At 37.6% G+C, this 19409-nt stretch overlaps 1 protein-coding gene across 5 annotated transcripts in view; it reads left to right on the forward strand.

The window, feature by feature from the left end:
- Positions 1–19409, forward strand: part of LOC115210308 (transcriptional repressor CTCF) — an 89622-nt gene that overhangs the window by 9174 nt on the left and 61039 nt on the right. For 2 of the 5 annotated variants that reach the window (XM_029778834.2, XM_036502231.1), the window contains exons 2-3: positions 4108–4197; positions 6204–8738. In XM_029778834.2, coding sequence (XP_029634694.1) covers positions 6216–8738 — 2523 coding nt within the window. In that variant the 5' untranslated portion in view covers positions 4108–4197; positions 6204–6215. Of the gene's footprint in view, positions 1–740; positions 875–4107; positions 4198–6203; positions 8739–19409 lie in introns of those variants that run through there. The other 3 variants (XM_029778832.2, XM_029778833.2, XM_036502232.1) reach the window with 2 other exon arrangements.

A 19409-nucleotide genomic window follows, 5' to 3' on the forward strand; every position in this document is an offset into this window, starting at 1 on the left:
TAATGAAATTCTCTACAAATATATTTCGGACTATGTAGATTCGGAGAACATAGGAATTTTTTGGGGAAAACAGTTGGGGGTTATTTTTGAGGATCGTTCCCCACTCAGGGGTGTTTCGGAACAAGTCGTCCATATTTGTTTCATTTTCTCCGTTTTGTGCGTTTGTGCATCCGTAGATTTCTACTGAAGCAACAAACGGACAATGAAGGCAAATGAAGCCCTCACCAGAAAACTCGTTATGCTAAAAATACAGCACCAGCTCTGGTACACAGAAATATGAAGACGACTTACCTGTTGCATACGATCTTTTGGATCATTTTTTCACTTTAATTTAATTCCCAGGTAAACGTTTCTAATAGAAAGGCAGAAGACACCAAAAGCAAAAATAAATAATATACACGCACAGTTAAATATAGAAGTGTGAAGTATAATTTGTTACATAATTTCTATAGTGAATATGATGTTGAATGAAATAATTCCCCATTTGAACTTTTTTAATTCCATATATATTACTCTTTTACTTGTTTCAGTCATTTGACTGAGGCCATGCTGGAGCACCGCCTTTAGTCGAGCAAATCGACCCCGGGACTTATTCTTTGTAAGCCCAGTACTTATTCTATCGGTGTCTTTTGCTGAACTGCTAAGTGACGGGGAATATATATATATATATATATATATATATATATGTGTGTGTGTGTGTGTGTGAGTGAGAGAGTGAGTGTGGTAGAAATCTACGGATGCACAAAACGGAGAAAATGAAACAAATATGGACGACTTGTTCTGAAACATCCTCGAGTGGGGAACGGTTCTCAAAAATAACCCCCAGTTGTTTTCCCCCAAAATTCTTATGTTCTCGGAATCTACATAGTCCAAGGTATATTTTTAGAGAATTTCGTTAAAAAAATATCCATTTTCTTGAAAGTTAAGACGAACTGAAGTGGACGCCAGTGAATTTTCCGAATTACCCCACCACCTCCTAAAACACTTTCCTCCACAAGTTTTGTATATTCGAAGTCTACATGATGTAACACATATTCGTAGAGAATTTCATTATTTGTACAGTTTCCCGTAAACCTCTATATTTAAACTTCCTCTCCACATTTATTTTGATAATCTTAACAGATTTCCTCCCATTGTCTTTTAACATAATTTTCTAATTTCTTTATCATTCGTAAGAAACAATTTTATAAAATACACTACATGTTATTCCTTTTCATAGCTTTATAAACTCCAAGTTTTATTAGCTTTAACTTAATTACATAATTAAAAACAAACACTAACAGAAGAAACCGTCACCTCCGTTTCGGCTAAATTTCTTCTCTCTGTATATTTCTCTATAATATGCTTGCAAAATAAACTCATTTAATTTTAAAGTTATTTATCTAGCTTAATTTGTTATTTTTCATTTATTTAAATTAAAATCTTGAAAGTTTTCTTGCTATTGTTGTCGTAAAGGAGAAAACGGTGTAACCTTAAAATAATACCGTCATAAATGTATTGCTTGAAATGGGGTCACATAATTATAACACTTATAATAATTCATTTGATGTGTTATTGTCCCTGTATATCGTTTACTCAAAAGCCTATCCTGCATGTATAAGATAGCTTTGTAGAACAGTATACACTCATACATTACGCACATTTACAGATAATATAGACATTCAGTAAAATAATACGTTATTAGTATTCCGCGCTGATGGTTTTCATTTTTACTTCTAGTTTTGCTTTAGGAATTTATTCAGTAATAAGGAAAAAATTACTATTGATTTTTTAATTTTTGTTGTGTTTATGTTTTTCTGCATTCGAGTATAAGGATTTCGTCCCAAAACCAAATGCAATATTTCAAATTATGTAAAACAATATTGATTTATATTTTGGTGAGGTAGGAAAAGCTTGACTGACGTTTATTTCAGTTCAGGTATCCTTCGTGATTATGTGAATAAATTAGATTGCTACAGAAGTCCATAGCATTTTTGACAAAGTAATGAAAACACCAGGAAGAAGAAAAAGAAAAAAATAACAAACAAAAGTAAGAGTAGGTGAATATTATTCATATTACTGTCCCACATTGATGTGGTCCACGTTTTAACCTGAATATCTTTTTGAAAAGGGTGGATGGGACTGTTTTCTGGAGAATTACAGGGTGGACTTTGGGAATAGTAATCACTACCTCATGGGGAAAGAAAAGGACAAGGAACTGGAGTGAGGTGAGAATTGTAATTTGCGTTGCATGAAACATGAATAGTAACAAAAAAAGAAAGAGTGGAGTAAAGAACTCTGATAGTTTTAGTTCTTTGGAAGAAGGTTTAGACTAGTAAGGATGATGAATGAGTATGAAGGAAGAAAGTACATGACTGAGTGGCTCAGAACTTTGTTGGTCAGTCAATCCTGACTGAAGAGACCTATGATCGATTGTAATCAAGCTGTGCTATTTTAGGGGCGAGCTAGTGAATAAATCTTTACTGATCATTCAAATGGCTCTCTTTCAAATGTTATATTGAATGTTTGTGTGAATGGTAGTTGCACTATTCTGCAGATGTGACTCCATTGTAAGTCTTGAACCTTGTAGAGAGTTAGAGGATGAAGGGTTTTGTGGCTTTAATCTTCTAGCATTCAGATTATTCTGTCAAATGTAATACTTATTTATTTTCATTGTTTTGAATTAAATGTGCATTATCTTATATCCTTGAGATTTTGGTGCTACTTAAAAGCACCTGAGTCAGTGCCACATAGAAGCACTCTAAAGTGCTTGCCTAAGGAAGGGCAAAATAGGAAGCATGGCAAAACAGACAAGTGGAGCCCAGGCAACCCTCGAGATAGCCAACTCTTGTCAAACTGTTCAAACCATGCCAGAATGGAGAACAGACATTAGATGATGGTTGTTTATTTTTAGAATGATATTGTAGGATAGGTATGAATGGATCTGGCTGGTTTGAACATAAATATTGAACAGGTTGAATATTTGGGTCTGAGAAGTTAAAGAGGAATCATAGTCCCTATGATGCAGTTTTTGGCTTTGTTGCATGAGAGATCATTCAAGACTGAAGCCTTGAATTTGTAGAAACTTTCAGATGTTTTGTTGTATGTTTATAATTGGTGAGGGTGAGATATTAGGATTCCTTAGATTTGTATTGTGATTGAGCTATGTGGATATTTAATAGGGAGAAAGACTAGATTGTCATTTCTCCTTGAAAGATTCTTACAAAGTCTTTCCTTATGCATTTTATATGTAATGTCTGATATGGGATACTTGAGTTGCATGTGGATGATCATCGTGCAGAATGTTACAGAGGAATTTGTTTATTTTACATCCGCTTTTCTATGTTAGCATGGATTGAATAATATATTATTCAGGCCTTGTTTTACACTTAGACTCTCTTCCTGTTGCTAATTGTTACCTGTCTTTCAAGAAAGTAGTCTTTTATTTTACACATCTATTAAGGTGTGAAGTGAGCAACAAATTGCTGATTGAAGTAATAACAACAATATTCATAATGACTGTTGTAGAATGCAGATGTAAAGAAATGTACTAAGGCACACACACACAGTGGGCTTATTTTGGTTTCAGTCTTCCACCTCCTAAGAATGGAACAGTATTGTAGGAACACAAAGAAAACAGTGAACTGCACAAGTCCAATGTCAACTCCTTGCTTTCATTCCCAGCAAAGCACCAGTACCCAACCTGCTACAGAACATTCTGAGCATACATTGGCCTGATTGATCACAGTTGGTCACACTGTGACCCATCTTCTCCCTTGTGATGTTCTGGTCATTGTTGACTACGGATGAACATTATAAAGGAGTGTGTGTCAGAAGAGACATAAAGTTGGTCATTAATAAGCAGAACAAAGAATCTGGGGTAACACCAAAGTTTGTAGAATGTGGGTTGGAGAGAACCCCAATTGTGTGGTCTTACGAGAAGCTTCTAATCCAAGAAACAAGAGATGACTGTTGTTGTTTATTATCCAAGTCATCCCTGATCAAGCAGACATATATTCATAGCCTTTCCAGTTATGGCCATTTAATTTTTTGTATATTCATGACTTCATTATCATGTTGTCCATGACTACTTCATTCAATGTGTCCTTCCTTTCTGTATGATGGCAGGGTTGGATTTTTATGACTGACTCCTTATGTGACCAAATGATTAAGGTGATGGACTGTTAACCCTCCAGGAGATATAGATTAAAACTATAGGTGAGCAACATTTTTTTGTGGTTTTGTCAGAAGAGGAGGGGCAATGCCCATTACCTCTTCATAGTCTCTAACACCAGTTGGGGTAGGGAGGAATTTGTCCTCACACTGAAGACCTGTGCTGAATTCTTGCAGTAGATAGGGTTCCACTGAAAGCATCCTTGTGGTGGTATTAAACTGGGCAACAGATTAATCTACTGCTCAAAAACAGGAATGGCTGCTCTTACAGGCTTCTGCACAGTTTCTTTCTATTAAATATCCACATAGTTTTGGTTGATGTGAAGCTACTGTAATTATGCGAACCCCATAATTGTGAAGCAAACATTGTAATTACACAGCCAAACTTGAACACATTTAGTGATGTAAACAGCAAATACAGAGATGTTTTCTGTTATTAACTTAGCTGCTTTGGTTGGGGAGTGATGAACAGGAAATTTTTGCAAAGTAGAGATCCTGTTGGCAAGAGATCAGAAGTCTCTACTTGTAATTTGAGATCCTTGAAAGCTCTCCAAAGTGTGTGATATTTACTTTTGTGAGTAAAAGCCTCTCAGTGGTTGTGGGTAATTTTTGTCTATGTCCTGTGAAGTACTCTACACAGTTGGCATTGGAAAGTGTATCAAGCTTTTGAAACCATACCAAAATGAACTTAAGAGCATGATGCAGTGTTTGAACTCATTGCATCTTGTCAAACTGTCCAACTAGCATAGAAGTTGAATGTTAAAAGAGGATGATGAAATGATAATGAATTGTAGGCAGTGTTCTGTTCCCATACTGTGACAGGACCCATCTCTCTCATTCCAGTTTAAAGGGTATTGGAAAGAGTTGTTTTATCTTCAATGATTTGCTAGTGGCAGGAGTAAGAATAGGCTGAGAGTGATTGTTTTCATGAGGTAATTAGGATCATAAAATGTCATGATGTAGAAGTAAGGACTACATTTAACTAGTCATTTGTCTTAGTTTTTCAGACAAATGATCATGTCAATGGAATCAGTCCTAGTACAATACAAACTGAAAAATATGAGCTAGATAAGCTTTTTGAGCTGCTTTTCCTTCTGCATCTTGATCTATCAAGTTGGCTGGGTCAGAGGGTTTGACATTTATGAGAATGGGGCATGTATCCAAGAAAGTGTGGGGCTAACTCTGATGCATGTTGATTATCATTACTGTTTTTTATCATGTTTGTATGGATTGGATGAGTCTTTTCCAGCACAGCGTCTCATCACTTGTTGTTATCTCATGTCATCTTTGTGAGGTTCAGCTTCCTGAAGTCTGCTGTCATTACTTTATTTCCATGTTTTTTAACCCCTAGTTCTTTCCACTTAGATTGTTTAGGTATTCTTTTTTACATAACTAACATAGAAACACAGTCTTCTCTCTTGCACATTAGTACTGATTCCTCTTATGCCCAGATTTTCTCTCAGCTCATTAGTGCTCCATTGTTCTTTCACACTACGATCCAGTAGAATGAGTTTAATTTCTTTCCTGCCTTTGTACATCATCTGCAGTTAGTGCTTCATTTTACTACAGTGCAGTATCACACTTTGTACATAAGCATCTTGCAGTTTGCATTTCACTTAGAGAAAGAACTCCTTTGTTGCCAGCAGAGCTGATAGCTATCTGAACTCTTTACTATTTTTTGTAACACTTACCTCATGTTATTTCAGCTCTACTTTTGTTGCTGAGGTAATAAAAGCTGTCAACTACTTCTAGGAAGCCAACAGAGCCTTGGAAAGAATTTATTTTATTAGCACTCTCACTATTAATTACTGCAGTACATTTATTTTGTACAAATTTCCTCTCTGGAATTACATGGTTGTAAAACAAAACTTCTTAACCTCATGGCCATATCGGTATCCATTTATAAAATTTATTTTCATAAAATCTATGATGTCTAGAAAGTCTTGGTTTAACATGTGCTTTATTTCTTCTTTGTTGACTTACCTTCACTTAACTTCCTTATGAATTTGAAAATCTATGTGGCTTAATGCATTTTTTCTTTTAATTTTTAGGTAAATTCCATCATGGAAGATTCTTCAGCTGGTTCTGTCCAGGAAGGAGAAAATCTTAATGATTTGCAACATTACTTAGTGAACTTTAATAAAGAAATTGGAGCGGATGTACCAACAGAATTGGATGATGCAACAGTTCATGTGACAAACAGAGAACATGATGCTGTTTTCATTTCTACAACAGAAACTACGTCTCCAGTTGTAGAAGGCACAGAAATTGTCAGTATGCAAGAATATTATACACCACCAACTGCAATTCTAAATACAGAAACAGATGCTGCTGATCAGATATCTTGTATTGAAACAGTTCAAGGACATTCTACAATAGAACTAGATGCTGCAGAAGCAGAGATTGTACATAAAATCTCAGATATTGTACAAAATGATCATCTCTCTGCTGTTCATGCTCAGCTTGCAGAGTTATCTGGGAACCAAATTCAAGAATCTGGTTTTATTAATGGCTCTGAAATTACTGCAGAAGCATTAGCAAACAGTGAAAATGAGATTAATCGAATAATTCGTGTGGTCTCTGTAGGTGGAGAAAAACACATGCATATAGAAGAAGCAAGTTTACAAGTTGTATCTGAGGATTCTGCAAATCAACAAATACTTTCTTCTGGTGATTTAGGGGTTCAGCAAATATCTGTTGATGACAGTCAAATAGTAACTGGTGAGGATACACAAACTATTATACGTCAAGATATTGATGGTACCAACCCCGTGGCTGTTCTTGCCTCTGTAGCAGCTAATACTATGTGTGCTTCGAGTCACTTGCAAGCAATGCCTGTTGGTTCACTGCCCACTGAAATTCACAATGCACAATTGGTTGCACTTCAGAATTCAGAAGACAGTTCTCAACCTCAGCTTGTTGCAGTTCAGTCTGCAGATGGTGTTACCTCAGAAACATTGCACGTAATTGACAATTCTCAGGTCTCTTCCTCCAACTCCTTCATTTTGCCCACAGCTGGCACAAATTACCAAACAGTGACTATTATGCCTTCTGATGGCAGTCGGAATGGGGAATTTAGTTATGTATTTATTGTGTCACAGGGTGATGGGGATAAAGACTTATCTGTGTATGATTTCAAAGAAGAACCACGGGAAATCACAGATGAAATTATTGAAGAAGATGGCACCACAAAACGAATTTTGAAAATAACTCCTAAAAAACTGTTCCAAACAAATCCAGCACAGTTGATGTGTCAGTATTGTAATTATACAAGTCCTAAACGATATCTATTGACTCGGCACATGAAATCACATTCTGAAGATCGACCACACAAGTGTGATGTTTGTGGGCGTGGTTTTAAAACAATGGCATCATTACAAAACCACCGAAACACTCACACTGGAACTCGACCCCACAAATGTAAACAGTGCCATGCAGCATTTACCACTTCAGGAGAACTTGTGCGTCATGTAAGATATCGTCATACATTTGAAAAACCTCATAAATGTTCTATGTGTGAGTATGCTAGTGTTGAACTGAGTAAGTTAAAGAGACACATGAGATCGCATACAGGAGAAAGGCCTTATCAATGTCAACACTGTTCGTATGCATCTCCTGACACTTACAAATTAAAGAGACATTTACGGATACACACTGGGGAAAAACCATATGAATGTGACATTTGCCATGCTAAATTTACACAAAGTAACTCTCTCAAAGCTCACAAGCTGATTCATTCTGGCAATAAACCTGTATTTCAATGTAATCTGTGCCCTACAACATGTGGACGGAAAACTGATCTTAAAATTCACATTCAAAAACTCCATACCTGTGAAAAGCCACTTTGTTGTCGTAAATGTGGAAAAAATTTCCTTGACCGGTATTCCTATAAATTACACATGAAAAGTCATGAAGGGGAAAAATGTTTCAAGTGTAATCGTTGTGACTATGCAGCTTTATCTCAGCGCCATTTAGACAACCATTTACTTACTCATTCAGGAGAGAAACCTTTTGAATGTAATGAATGTGACCAGTCTTTTAGGCAAAAACAACTTCTAAAACGACACAAGAACCTCTATCATACACCTAATTATACTCCACCCAGGCCTAAGGAGAAAACTCATGAATGTTCAGAATGTGATAAAAGTTTTGCCCACAAGGGTAATTTAATGCGACATCTCTCTTACCATGATTTAGAGGAAGATGCATTTCAGACGGATCATTTAAATAAACTGTCCCCCGGCCCCCATGTTCACCTCACTGCTCAGCAGCTGTTACAAAGTAGTTTACTATCTGATCTCCGAGATGGCAAACTGGGTCCAGGGCGTATACCACAAGTCGTTCTTGTGCATCCAGATGGTCGTGTTGAGGAAGTCACTTCTAAATTACAAAAAGTGCAGGATGCTGAACAAACAGCAACAACATTTAGTTCTCATAACCAAGAAAAGAATATGGATGATATTTTTTTAGCTATGGAAGTCACTGCTGAAGCAATGAACAATGCTGGGACCTCAACTTTAAATTCTGATGGGATTCAAATTTTGAATACATCTGACGCTATTAATGGAATAGCAGAAGTTAGTCAGGTAAGAATCAGATTTATTCTTATTTTCTCTTCAAGATCATTTCCTTTTATATATATATATATATATATCTGTGTAGTTAAAAAGCTTGCTTTCTAGCTACATGGTTTTGTGTTCACCACTACCGTATAGAACCATTGCTAAGGGTCTTCTATTCTAACCCTGGGCTGACCCAAGCTTTGTGAGTGGATTTGGTAGACAGAAACTTAAAACAGCCTATTTTGTGTGTATGTATGTGTGTTTGTTAGTGTCTCCTTGACATCATGTGATAGTTATAAATGTGTGTCACATTCATACAAGCACTGTTGGTCATTTCTAATCTCTGTGGAAACATGCTTTGCCATGGGGAAATGTGACCATACTTGGAAACAGGTGAGAGTTGGCGGCAAGAAGGGCATTCAGTTAAAGAATTCCATATAACCCATGCAAATTTGGGGAAGTGGATGTTAAAGCAATGTTTTACATACATGCACATGCATGCACACGCACACACACATACACACACTCACATATTTATGTATGTGTTTGTGTCTCCTTGTTTTGATATCACATGACAGTTGTCAACAAACATTACTATCATAGTAGTGTCTTTCATTTTCAGTCTTCCGTGATTGTGTTGTTCATGTTCAAAGGACATGGGGGAATATTACCTTGCTTGGAAACAGGTGTGGGTTTAGCATCCAGCTATAGATCTGTTACAATGAATTTCATCTGACTGATGCAAGCATGAAAAATTGGACATTAAGATGATGATTATGAGGAGGAGGAGATTCATTCATCATCATCATCGTTTAATGTTCGTTTTCCATGCTAGCATGGGTTGGACGGTTCAACCGGGGTCTGGGAAGCCAGGAGTCTGCACCAGGCTCCAGTCTGATCTGGCAGTGTTTCTACAGCTGGATGCCCTTCCTAACGCCAACCACTCCTTGAGTGTAGTGGGTGCTTTTTACGTTTCACCGGCACAGGTGCCAGGGGAGGCTGGCAATGGCCATGATCGGTTGGTGCTTTTTACATGCTACCGGCACGGAAGCCAGTCATGGTGACGCTGGCATCGGCCATGTTCGGATGGTGCTTTTTACATGCCACTGGCACAGTTATCACAACTACAATTTCCATTTGATTTTTATTTGATGTTGATGTTCTTGACTCAATAGGTCTCCTCAAGCACACACACACACACAAAATACAGGTTTTTAAGTCAAGTGGTGAATGGCTGTCATTAGCTGATTTCAGTTTCTTGTATTAAGCAATAAGTTTTGAGATTTTTGTATATTGCTAGTTGTAAAGTTTAGTGGTTATATAACTCATTGAAACATTTGTCAACCTGTAAGATGTGGAAGTTATTTTTTTCTTTTGCTGCATTCTGTGTTATGACCAGATTTTTCATGGTCTTCCAGCCATGTAAGTAGCTCATAATCTGATTTATCCAATCTATACTTTGTGTAACCAAAGTTTACTATGGTGTATCCTATTCATTCAGTTGTGGTTGAGCACAAATGATTAGAAAATTTATCATCTGTATATAAGTTTGAAGTGAATGCAGGGATGCATCATGGGTCATCAGTATTAAGCTCATTGATATTTATTGTTGTGATAAGGTGGCAAGCTGGCAGAATTGTTAACACACCAGGCAAAACACTTAGTGGCATTTTGTCCAGCTTTATATTCCGAGTTCTAATTCTTTTGAGATCAACTTTGCCTTTCATCTATATGGGGTTAATGAAATAGATGTGAATATCAGAATGACAAGGTTGATGTCTAGTGATAAAGCATTTAGTGAGGTGGAAACAGGACAATGGCTAATTGTAAGAAGTGTTGAAGTGAACTTCGTTAAGTATACAATAAGTACTGATGCAGAGGTGTGAGAAGGTTATTCATTAACCCTTGGGCATTCAGATTACTCTGCCAAATATAATGCTTATTTATTCACATTATTTTGAATTAATCATGCATTATCTTGTAGCATTGAGGCTTTGATGATGTGATTGTTTATTTTTAGAATGACATTGTAGGGTAGGTGTGAGAGGTTGGATCTGGTCAGTTTTAACACAAGTAGAATATTTGGGCCAGATATGGCTGGTTTAAATACTGAAGGGTTAATATGGAAGCAATATTTAAGTGTAAGCTGTGATAGGTGGGAGGGAATAGAGGTGATGGATGATGTGAAGAGAAATGAGGTAAGATGTTTGTGTCATGCAATGAGGAAGGAAGAAAATTAAAACCACAATAATACTAAGTGCTCATCTCACAAATCTTCCATATGTTGAAGTGCCTGGTGTATATTAGTGGAAGCATATATGGCATTTATATCCACCAATCCTTTGTTATTTGATAGTATTTTTGTTTTGGCTAGTAATAGGACTTATATGTCTTACAGAATGTCAAGGACAGGTCTTATTTGAAGTAAAGTGTCATAATATTTTTCTCCATATACTGATGGTGGATGTAAATACTGTGTTCCTTCTTGATACAGGAAGTATATAGTTACCAAAGGGTTCATTTGTACTCTAGTAGTAGGTACTCTGGACAGCTTCCTAAAACTCATTATTATATTTACTAAAATGTTACCCATGTTAGCCATCATATGTGGAGTTGTGTGGCTCAGTGTTTAGGGTTTTGCATTCATGATCATAAGATTGTGGTTTTTATTCCTAGACTGGGTGATGCATTGTATTCTTGAGCGAAACACTTCATTTCATGTTGCACCAGCCCACTCAGCTAGCAAAAATGAGTAATCCTGTGACAGACTGGCATCCTATTTCAGGATGTGTTATATAAATGCTACAGAATCTGGAAAACTGGCCTTATGAGCCAATGATTCTGAAGCACCTTTGATCTTTTTTTTCTTCTAATTATATGTCAAGTAACTATTGGTACTACCAGAAAATATGGCAAGCATACAATAATTATAAATCAACTTTTATTTTCTTGGTGCTTAAACAAAATGAGGAAATGAATACTAATTTACAAAAATATGTTGCCTTAAAATAAAATTAAGTAAATAAAATTTATTAGTAGCTTGCTTCTCAACTACATGGTTCTGGGTTCAGTCCCACTGCGTGACACCTTGGGCAAGTGTCTTCTACTATAGCCTGGGGCTGAACAGAGCTTTGTGAGTGGATTTGGTAGATAGAGATTAAAAGAAGCCAATCACATATGTGTTTGTTTGTTTGTTCCTCTACACTTTTGACAACCATTAGCAGTTGGCAAAAGAGACCGGTAGAATAAGTACTAGGCTTAAGAAATAAGTCTTGTGGTTGATTTGTTTGGCTAAAAAAACCCCCTTCAAGGCAGTGTTCTAGCATGGTCATAGTCTAATGACTGAAACAAGTAACAAATAAAAGAAAGAATAAACAAATTTTCATATAATTCCTTCTATGACTACTGTCATTTCCTCCTCCTCAATTCCTTCTCTCTTACTGTATATGTGTAGCATTTTTTAAAAAACTCTGCCTACTACCAAAGCTAATATGTGTAGTCATCATCATCATCTTCGTTTAGCGTCCGCTTTCCATGCTAGCATGGGTTGGACAGTTCAACTGGGGTCTGGGAAACCAGAAGGCTGCACCAGGCCCAGTCTGATCTGGCAATGTTTCCACGGCTGGATGCCCTTCCTAACGCCAACCACTCCGTGAATGTAGTGGGTGCTTTTTACGTGCCACCGGCACAGGTGCCAGACGAGGCTGGCAAACGGCCACGATTGGATGGTGCTTTTTACGTGCCACCGGCACGAGGCCAGTCGGGGCGGCGCTGGCAACAGCCACGTTCGGATGGTTCTCTTACGTACCACCGGCACTGGTATCACAGCTGCAATTTCCATTGATGTTGATCGATTTCGATTTTCACTTGCCTCAACAAGTCTTCACAAGTAGAGTTTTGTGTCCCAAGAAAGAAAGGTATGCATAAGTGGACTGGCTACATCCATGTGGAGGCCACGGGTTATGGTCTCACTTGTCCTGCCGGGTCTTCTCACGCACAGCATATTTCCAAAGGTCTCGGTCTCTAGTCATTTCCTCAGTGAGACCTAAAGTTCAAAGGTCGTGCTTCACCACCACGTCCCAGGTTTTCCTGGGTCTGCCTCTTCCACGGGTTCCCTCAACTGCTAGGGTGTGGCACTTTTTCACACAACTATCTTCATCCATTCTCGCCACATGACCATATCAGTGCAAACATCTCTCTTGCACACCACAACTGATGCTTCTTAGGTCCAGCTTTTCTCTCAAGGTACTTACACTCTGTCGAGTATGAACACTGACATTACACATCCATTGGAGCATACTGGCTTCATTTCTTGCAAGCTTACGCACATCCTCAGCAATCACGGCCCATGTTTCACTGCCATGTAGCATGGTTGTTCGTACACACGCGTCATACAGTCTGCCTTTTACTCTGAGCAAGAGGCCTTTTGTTACCAGCAGAGGTAAGAGCTCTCTGAACTTTGCCCAAGCTATTCTTACTCTAGCAGTTACACTTTCAGCACACCCGCCCCCGCTACTGACTTGGTCACCTAGGTAATGGAAGCTATCAACTATTTCTAGTCTTTCTCCCTGGAATGTGGCAGAAGTTGGTCTCAGAGCATTTTCAGTGTTTATTGCTCCTGAGCATCTGCCACATACAAAAACTGTCTTCCTAGTTAGCCTTCCTTTGACATTGCTGCACCTCTTATGTGTCCATAGCTTACACTTGGTGCATCTTAGAGTTTCTACCTACACCTTTTCTACAGATTGAGCAGGGCCATCTACCTGAAGGCGTTTGTGATTTGTCTACCTTCCTACTTATTAGGACTTTGGTTTTAGCTAGGTTGATTTTAAGGCCCTTCGATTCTAATCCTTGCTTCCACACCTGAAACTTCTCCTCCAGTTCTGATAGTGACTCAGCAATTAGAGCAAGGTCATCAGCATAGAGGAGCTCCCAGGGGCATCCTGTCTTGAACTCCTCCGTTATTGCCTGGAGGTCTATGATAAATAGGAGGGGGCTGAGGACTGAGCCTTGGTGGACCCCTACCTCTACCAGGAATCCTTCACTGTACTCGTTGCCAATCCACACCTTACTAGCGGCGTCCCTGTACATGGCTCGCACAGCTCTCACTAACCATTCATCTATCCCTAGTTTCCTCATTGACCACCAGATAAGGGATCGGGGGACCCTGTCGAAGGCTTTCTCCATGTCAACAAAAGCCAGGTACAGGGGCTTATCTTTGGCTAGGTATTTCTCCTGCAGCTGCCTTACCAGGAATATAGCATCAGTGGTACTTTTCCCTGACATGAACCCAAATTGCATCTCATCTAAACGAACTCGCTCTCTAATTAGTTGGGCTATGACCCTCTCCGTAACCTTCATTACCTGATCCAACAGCTTGATACCTCTGTAATTATTTGTATCTAGGGCGTCACCTTTACATTTGTAGCAGTTGACTATTATGCTGCTACACCAGTCATTGGGTATGACTCCTTCGTGTATCAACTGATTAACTATACGGGTGACTAGGCTATAGCCAACACTACCAGATATTTTGAGCATCTCTGCAGTGATTCCTGATGGGCCTGGAGCTTTCCCTGTCTTCATGCTTCTAATTGCCTTAACTACCAAGGAACTGTCAACTCAGATAGCTGGTCCCTCTGTTGGGTCAACATTCGGTAGACTCTCTTTATCCCATTCATTTTCTTTATTCAGCAACCCCTGCACCTTAATGTTAATTCTCTCTCTCTCTTTATACTATGTAAAGCATGACTTGAGAAGTCAACCAACCAACATTTGTATTAGCTATTATTGTACAGAGATTGATAAAATTGCCCAAATTTCATGCAGTCATATCATATTTTCCTTGAAGTTCTGCATAATGATTTGTTTCTGGAACATTTCAGTAAGAAGATATAAATAGCGTTTCCTTAAGACATGAAAAAGAACAAATGGTAAATTTTGTCATTGGAAAAAACCAATTGGATCTAATTTCTATTGAAAATTTTGAAAGGGAAATATTTTAACATTTTCATTCCTTTGTCTTGGACGCAACAGCTCCTGCCTATCACTTCACAGCTCCTGCTGATTATTCTTTCCTTCTAAATGTGAGTAACCATGCAACTCTTCTACAGAACCTGCTCACCCTTCCTGACTTCTCTCATACTCTACCCCTCTCCATTCCCTAGCATAACCCCTCCACCTCAGGTTTTAGTAGTGCTGGTGGCATGAAAATACACCCGGTACACACTGTAAAGTGGTTGGCATTAGGAAGGGCATCCAACTACAGAAACCATGGAGCATGATTCAGTCTTTGCTCCCATCAGATACTCTCAAACTGTCCAATCCATGCCAGTATGGAAATTGGATCTTAAATGATGATGATGTCTAAAATAGATTTGCTTTCACTTTCAATCAAACTGTTGAACTTAATATTATTGTATATGTATATAAAGGCAGCAAGCTGGCACAACAGACAAAATGCTTAGTGGCATTTCTTCCAACTTTACATGCTGAGTTCCAGTTCTGTCAAGGTTGACTTTACCTTTCATCCTTTTGGGGTTGATAAAATGAGTACCAGTTGGGCACTGGGGTCAATGTATTTGACTTGCTCCCACATCCAAAATTTCAGGCTTTCTGCCTATCCACACAGCCTCAGACTCAGCATGGAGGTCTACATCAAATGCCCGGAAGAGGTAGTGCAGCCCTGGGTCAAGAGGGTGGCTGCTGGAAGATCCTATGTTTGGCAACAGAACTCTGCACCATGTCACACAAGCAGGAAAACCCAGTCATGGCTGTCAGACATTTTCTGCAATCACATCACCCCTAACATCTGGCCACCTAACTCCTCAGACTGCAATCCCCTTGATTATTATGCGTGGGGTGCAGTTGAGCGGGAGACCAACAAAACTCCTTGTAACACAAAAGTATTTAAAATTCTAAGTTGCTATTACTGTATGTGAAGTGCTACTATCTATTTATTTAAGAGTAAAATGTTGTAGAAAAGATAATAAGAATAATGTGAAGAAATATCAGAAAGAAAGAATTCAAACAATTCTTATTTCACCAATTGTTGGTTGAGGAACAAGAGAATCCCTTTGTTGCTAGCAACTGTAATAACTACTTGAACTCTTCCCTTCCTGTTCTTTGTTTGGCTTCTATGCTTTTGGAATATGCTCCTCCTATGCTGATTAGGTCACTTACATAAAGGAAGCTATCAACTATTTCTGGACAGTCATCTCTGCATTTCAAAGAATTGATTTTATGGATGTACTTGTTATTAACTATTCCTACATATCTTCTGCATACAAAATATTTCTGTGTGAGTCTATATGTGGTCTTATTCTGCACCCATAGTTTATAATGGGTATCTTTATGGTATTCCTATATATTGAACCTGGCCACTTCCCACCCAGATAGCAGTAGAGTCTTGTATTCTTTCCTGCTGATTGAATTCTAGGTTTTCATGTTTGGAATTTTTTCTCTGATTTTTTAACTGTTTAACCTTTAAGAACTATACCATTGGCATGCAGGAGTTCTTGGGAATAGCCAGTCTTGAACACTTCTGTTATGGCCTGGAGGACTATACTAAATGAGAAGAGGTTGAGACCTGAACGTTGATAGACTCTTACCTCCCTAAACTTATTTTACTGATCTTTCTCTTTGCTGACAGTATCTCTGTACATGAGCATATGGCATTCACAATCTACTTATCTACAACTAGTTTTCTTAATGCATTTGATACCAACCTGCCTCATTGCTCCTGGTTCTACTATACCAACTTCCTGTTTTAAAGTGATCTAAATTAAAACCCTTTTGCTTCAAAAGCCAGTTTAATAATGATCATGTTATTTTACTAAATTCTTCATTATTTTAGAAATTAATTGCAAATGTATTTCAAATCGGATATGGGAATGAAAGGGTTAATGAACACTGTACTGCAGAATGTGGTTTGCTGTCAGAGACCGTCTCTAGGTCATCAAATGTTGCATAGAATGGCTTTTTGCTAACAACTTCTGTAGTTGTCCCTCTTAGTAGTTCCCTTCCAGACACAAACCCAAACTGCATCTTGTCTAAACTGATTTCTTTCCTAATTAGTTGTGGTAGAATTCTTTTTGTTGTTTTTCCTAACCTGGCCTATCAATTTGGTGTGCCTGTCATTGCTTCTTTCACAAAAATTTTTTTTTCTTGTATCAGTTGATAAAAATATTTTGCCAGTCATTGGCAAAATATTTGAGGTATTGAATGATGAATTTGTTCCTATTTTGCTAGATATTTTCAGTGCCTCAGTGACTTTCACTGATGGACAAGCTATTTTCTCTGATTTCATTTCAACAATATCACTATTTCAGTAACTGGTCTTTTGGTTGGATCATTTTCAGTTCCTGGTTCCCCTCTTGAGTCTAATTGAAATCATCTATATCTCTTTCTCACTTATTCCCTTCTTCTTGTAGCAATTCTATACTACTTTTTTCACACTAAGAATGAAGGCTATTGTTACATAAACACTTCTCACAAACATCCTAATACATACTGATGCACAGCTTTTCAAGCCAGAACACTTCATGTCTCTTGAGCTTCAGATTACAGAATGTTGGCAGACCTCTTACTGAATACCTTTTTCTCTATCTCTCTCTTTCTCCCCTCTCTCTGTATGTGTGTGTGTTTTTGTGTTTAAATAATTATATATATATATATAAACAGTTTATGTAGGCGTAGGAGTGGCTGTGTGGTAAGTAGCTTGCTTACCAACCACATGGTTCCGGGTTCAGTCCCACTGCATGGCACCTTAGGCAAATGTCTTCTACTGTAGCCTTGGGCCCACAAAAGCCTTGTGAGTGGATTTGGTAGACGGAAACTGAAAGAAGCCCGTTGTATATATGTATATATATATATGTGTGTGTGTGTGTGTGTCTATGTTTGTATGTCTGTGTTTGTACCCCAACATCGTTTGACAACCGATGGTGGTGTGTTTATGTCCCTGTAACTTAGTGGTTCAGCAAAAGAGATCGATAGAATAAGTACTAGGCTTACAAAGAATAAGTCCTGGGGTCGATTTGCTTGGCCACAGTCACATGACTGAAACAAGTAAAAGAGTAAAGATATATATATATGCCCAGAGAAATAGGACAAATGCTGCTGTTGATTAGCTCTGAAAGGCGATCGCCTCTAGTTAGCTATATGACACACAAATCTGCATCCATAAACCTTCGAACAGAGGAGGTCATCAACTTCCCCTTGCTGGTTTGGTCCACAGACCGGTTTTGTGGTAGTTGTCCCTTACTAATGTTGAGTAGCCGAGTCCAGCAGGGGTCACTGTTGACCTCTGTTTGAAGGTTTTATTTATAAATATTGAGTGAAACACATTCACTGATTTTTCAAAAATAGAAATGCTATAATTTCTAAATCTCTCTAAAGGAGAGATACAACAGCACGCCTAGGTATTAAAATTCATTGCTAAACTATATGATGCACAAATCTGTGTCCATAAACCTTTGAACATAGAAGATCAACTTCCCCTTACTGGCTTGTTATATATATATATATAATAATATATAAATGATATATAACTATATGCATATATACATATATGTACATACCTATATATATATATATATATATATATATATATGTATATATACATGCATATATAGGTGCAGGACATCAAAAAAATATGAACAAAATGAGAAATGAGAACATAAAAAACAAAAACATAGAAAATGAACTTTTTCAAACAACAAAAGAAACAGAGAAACAAGACAGGCAACATAAAGAACATTCCCTTCATAAGTTGTCCCCTGTTTTATCTACTCTGTGTGTGTGTGTGTGTGTGTATATATATATATATTTATTTTTATATACATATATTTATATACATATATTTATATATATATATGTATATATATTTATATATATATATATATATATGTATATATATATTTATATACATATATTTATATATGTATATATATATTTATATACATATGTATATATATTTATATACATATATTTATATATATATATATATATATATATATATAAATAAAGTTAATCCAAACAAGAAAACACAGAAAAAAAGAGAGAAAAAAAAGGAGAAAAAAACACAGCAACGCAGGACGTGGAACAATTAAAGTATTATTGACGCTCAGGAAAGAAGGGAAGGAAGGTTTATATATATATATACATATATTTATATATATATGTATATATATATATATATTTATATGCATATATCATGTGACTGACCAGGCTATCAGATGTTGCTACACATTGCTGGTCTCAATGCGCTTCGCATTGTTTTAGCCTTCAAATGACGCCACCCTGCTGGCCAAGTGAGCAGGCCAACAGAAGAAAGAGTGAGAGAAAGTTGCGGCGAAACAGTCCAGCAGGGATCACCACCACACCCTGCTGGAGCCTTGTGGAGCTTTAGGTGTTTTCGCTCGATAAACACTCACAATGCCCAGTCTAGGAATCAAAACCGCGATCCTACGACCGTGAGTCTGCTGCCCTAACCACTGGGCCATTGCGCCTCCACATTTATATACATATATGTATATATATATGCATATGTATATATATTTAACGGGAAGCTTTATGAAAATAAACAAAAGACGAAGGCAGGTGGAAAACAAACGAACAATTGTATTAGTATGGCGCTCAGGAAATATAAATAAAACAAGTCTTTAACGTTTCGAGCCTACGCTCTTCAACAGAAAG

Source organism: Octopus sinensis, linkage group LG4 (assembly GCF_006345805.1).
Source record: "Octopus sinensis linkage group LG4, ASM634580v1, whole genome shotgun sequence".
Classification (NCBI taxonomy): Eukaryota; Metazoa; Mollusca; class Cephalopoda; order Octopoda; family Octopodidae; genus Octopus; species Octopus sinensis.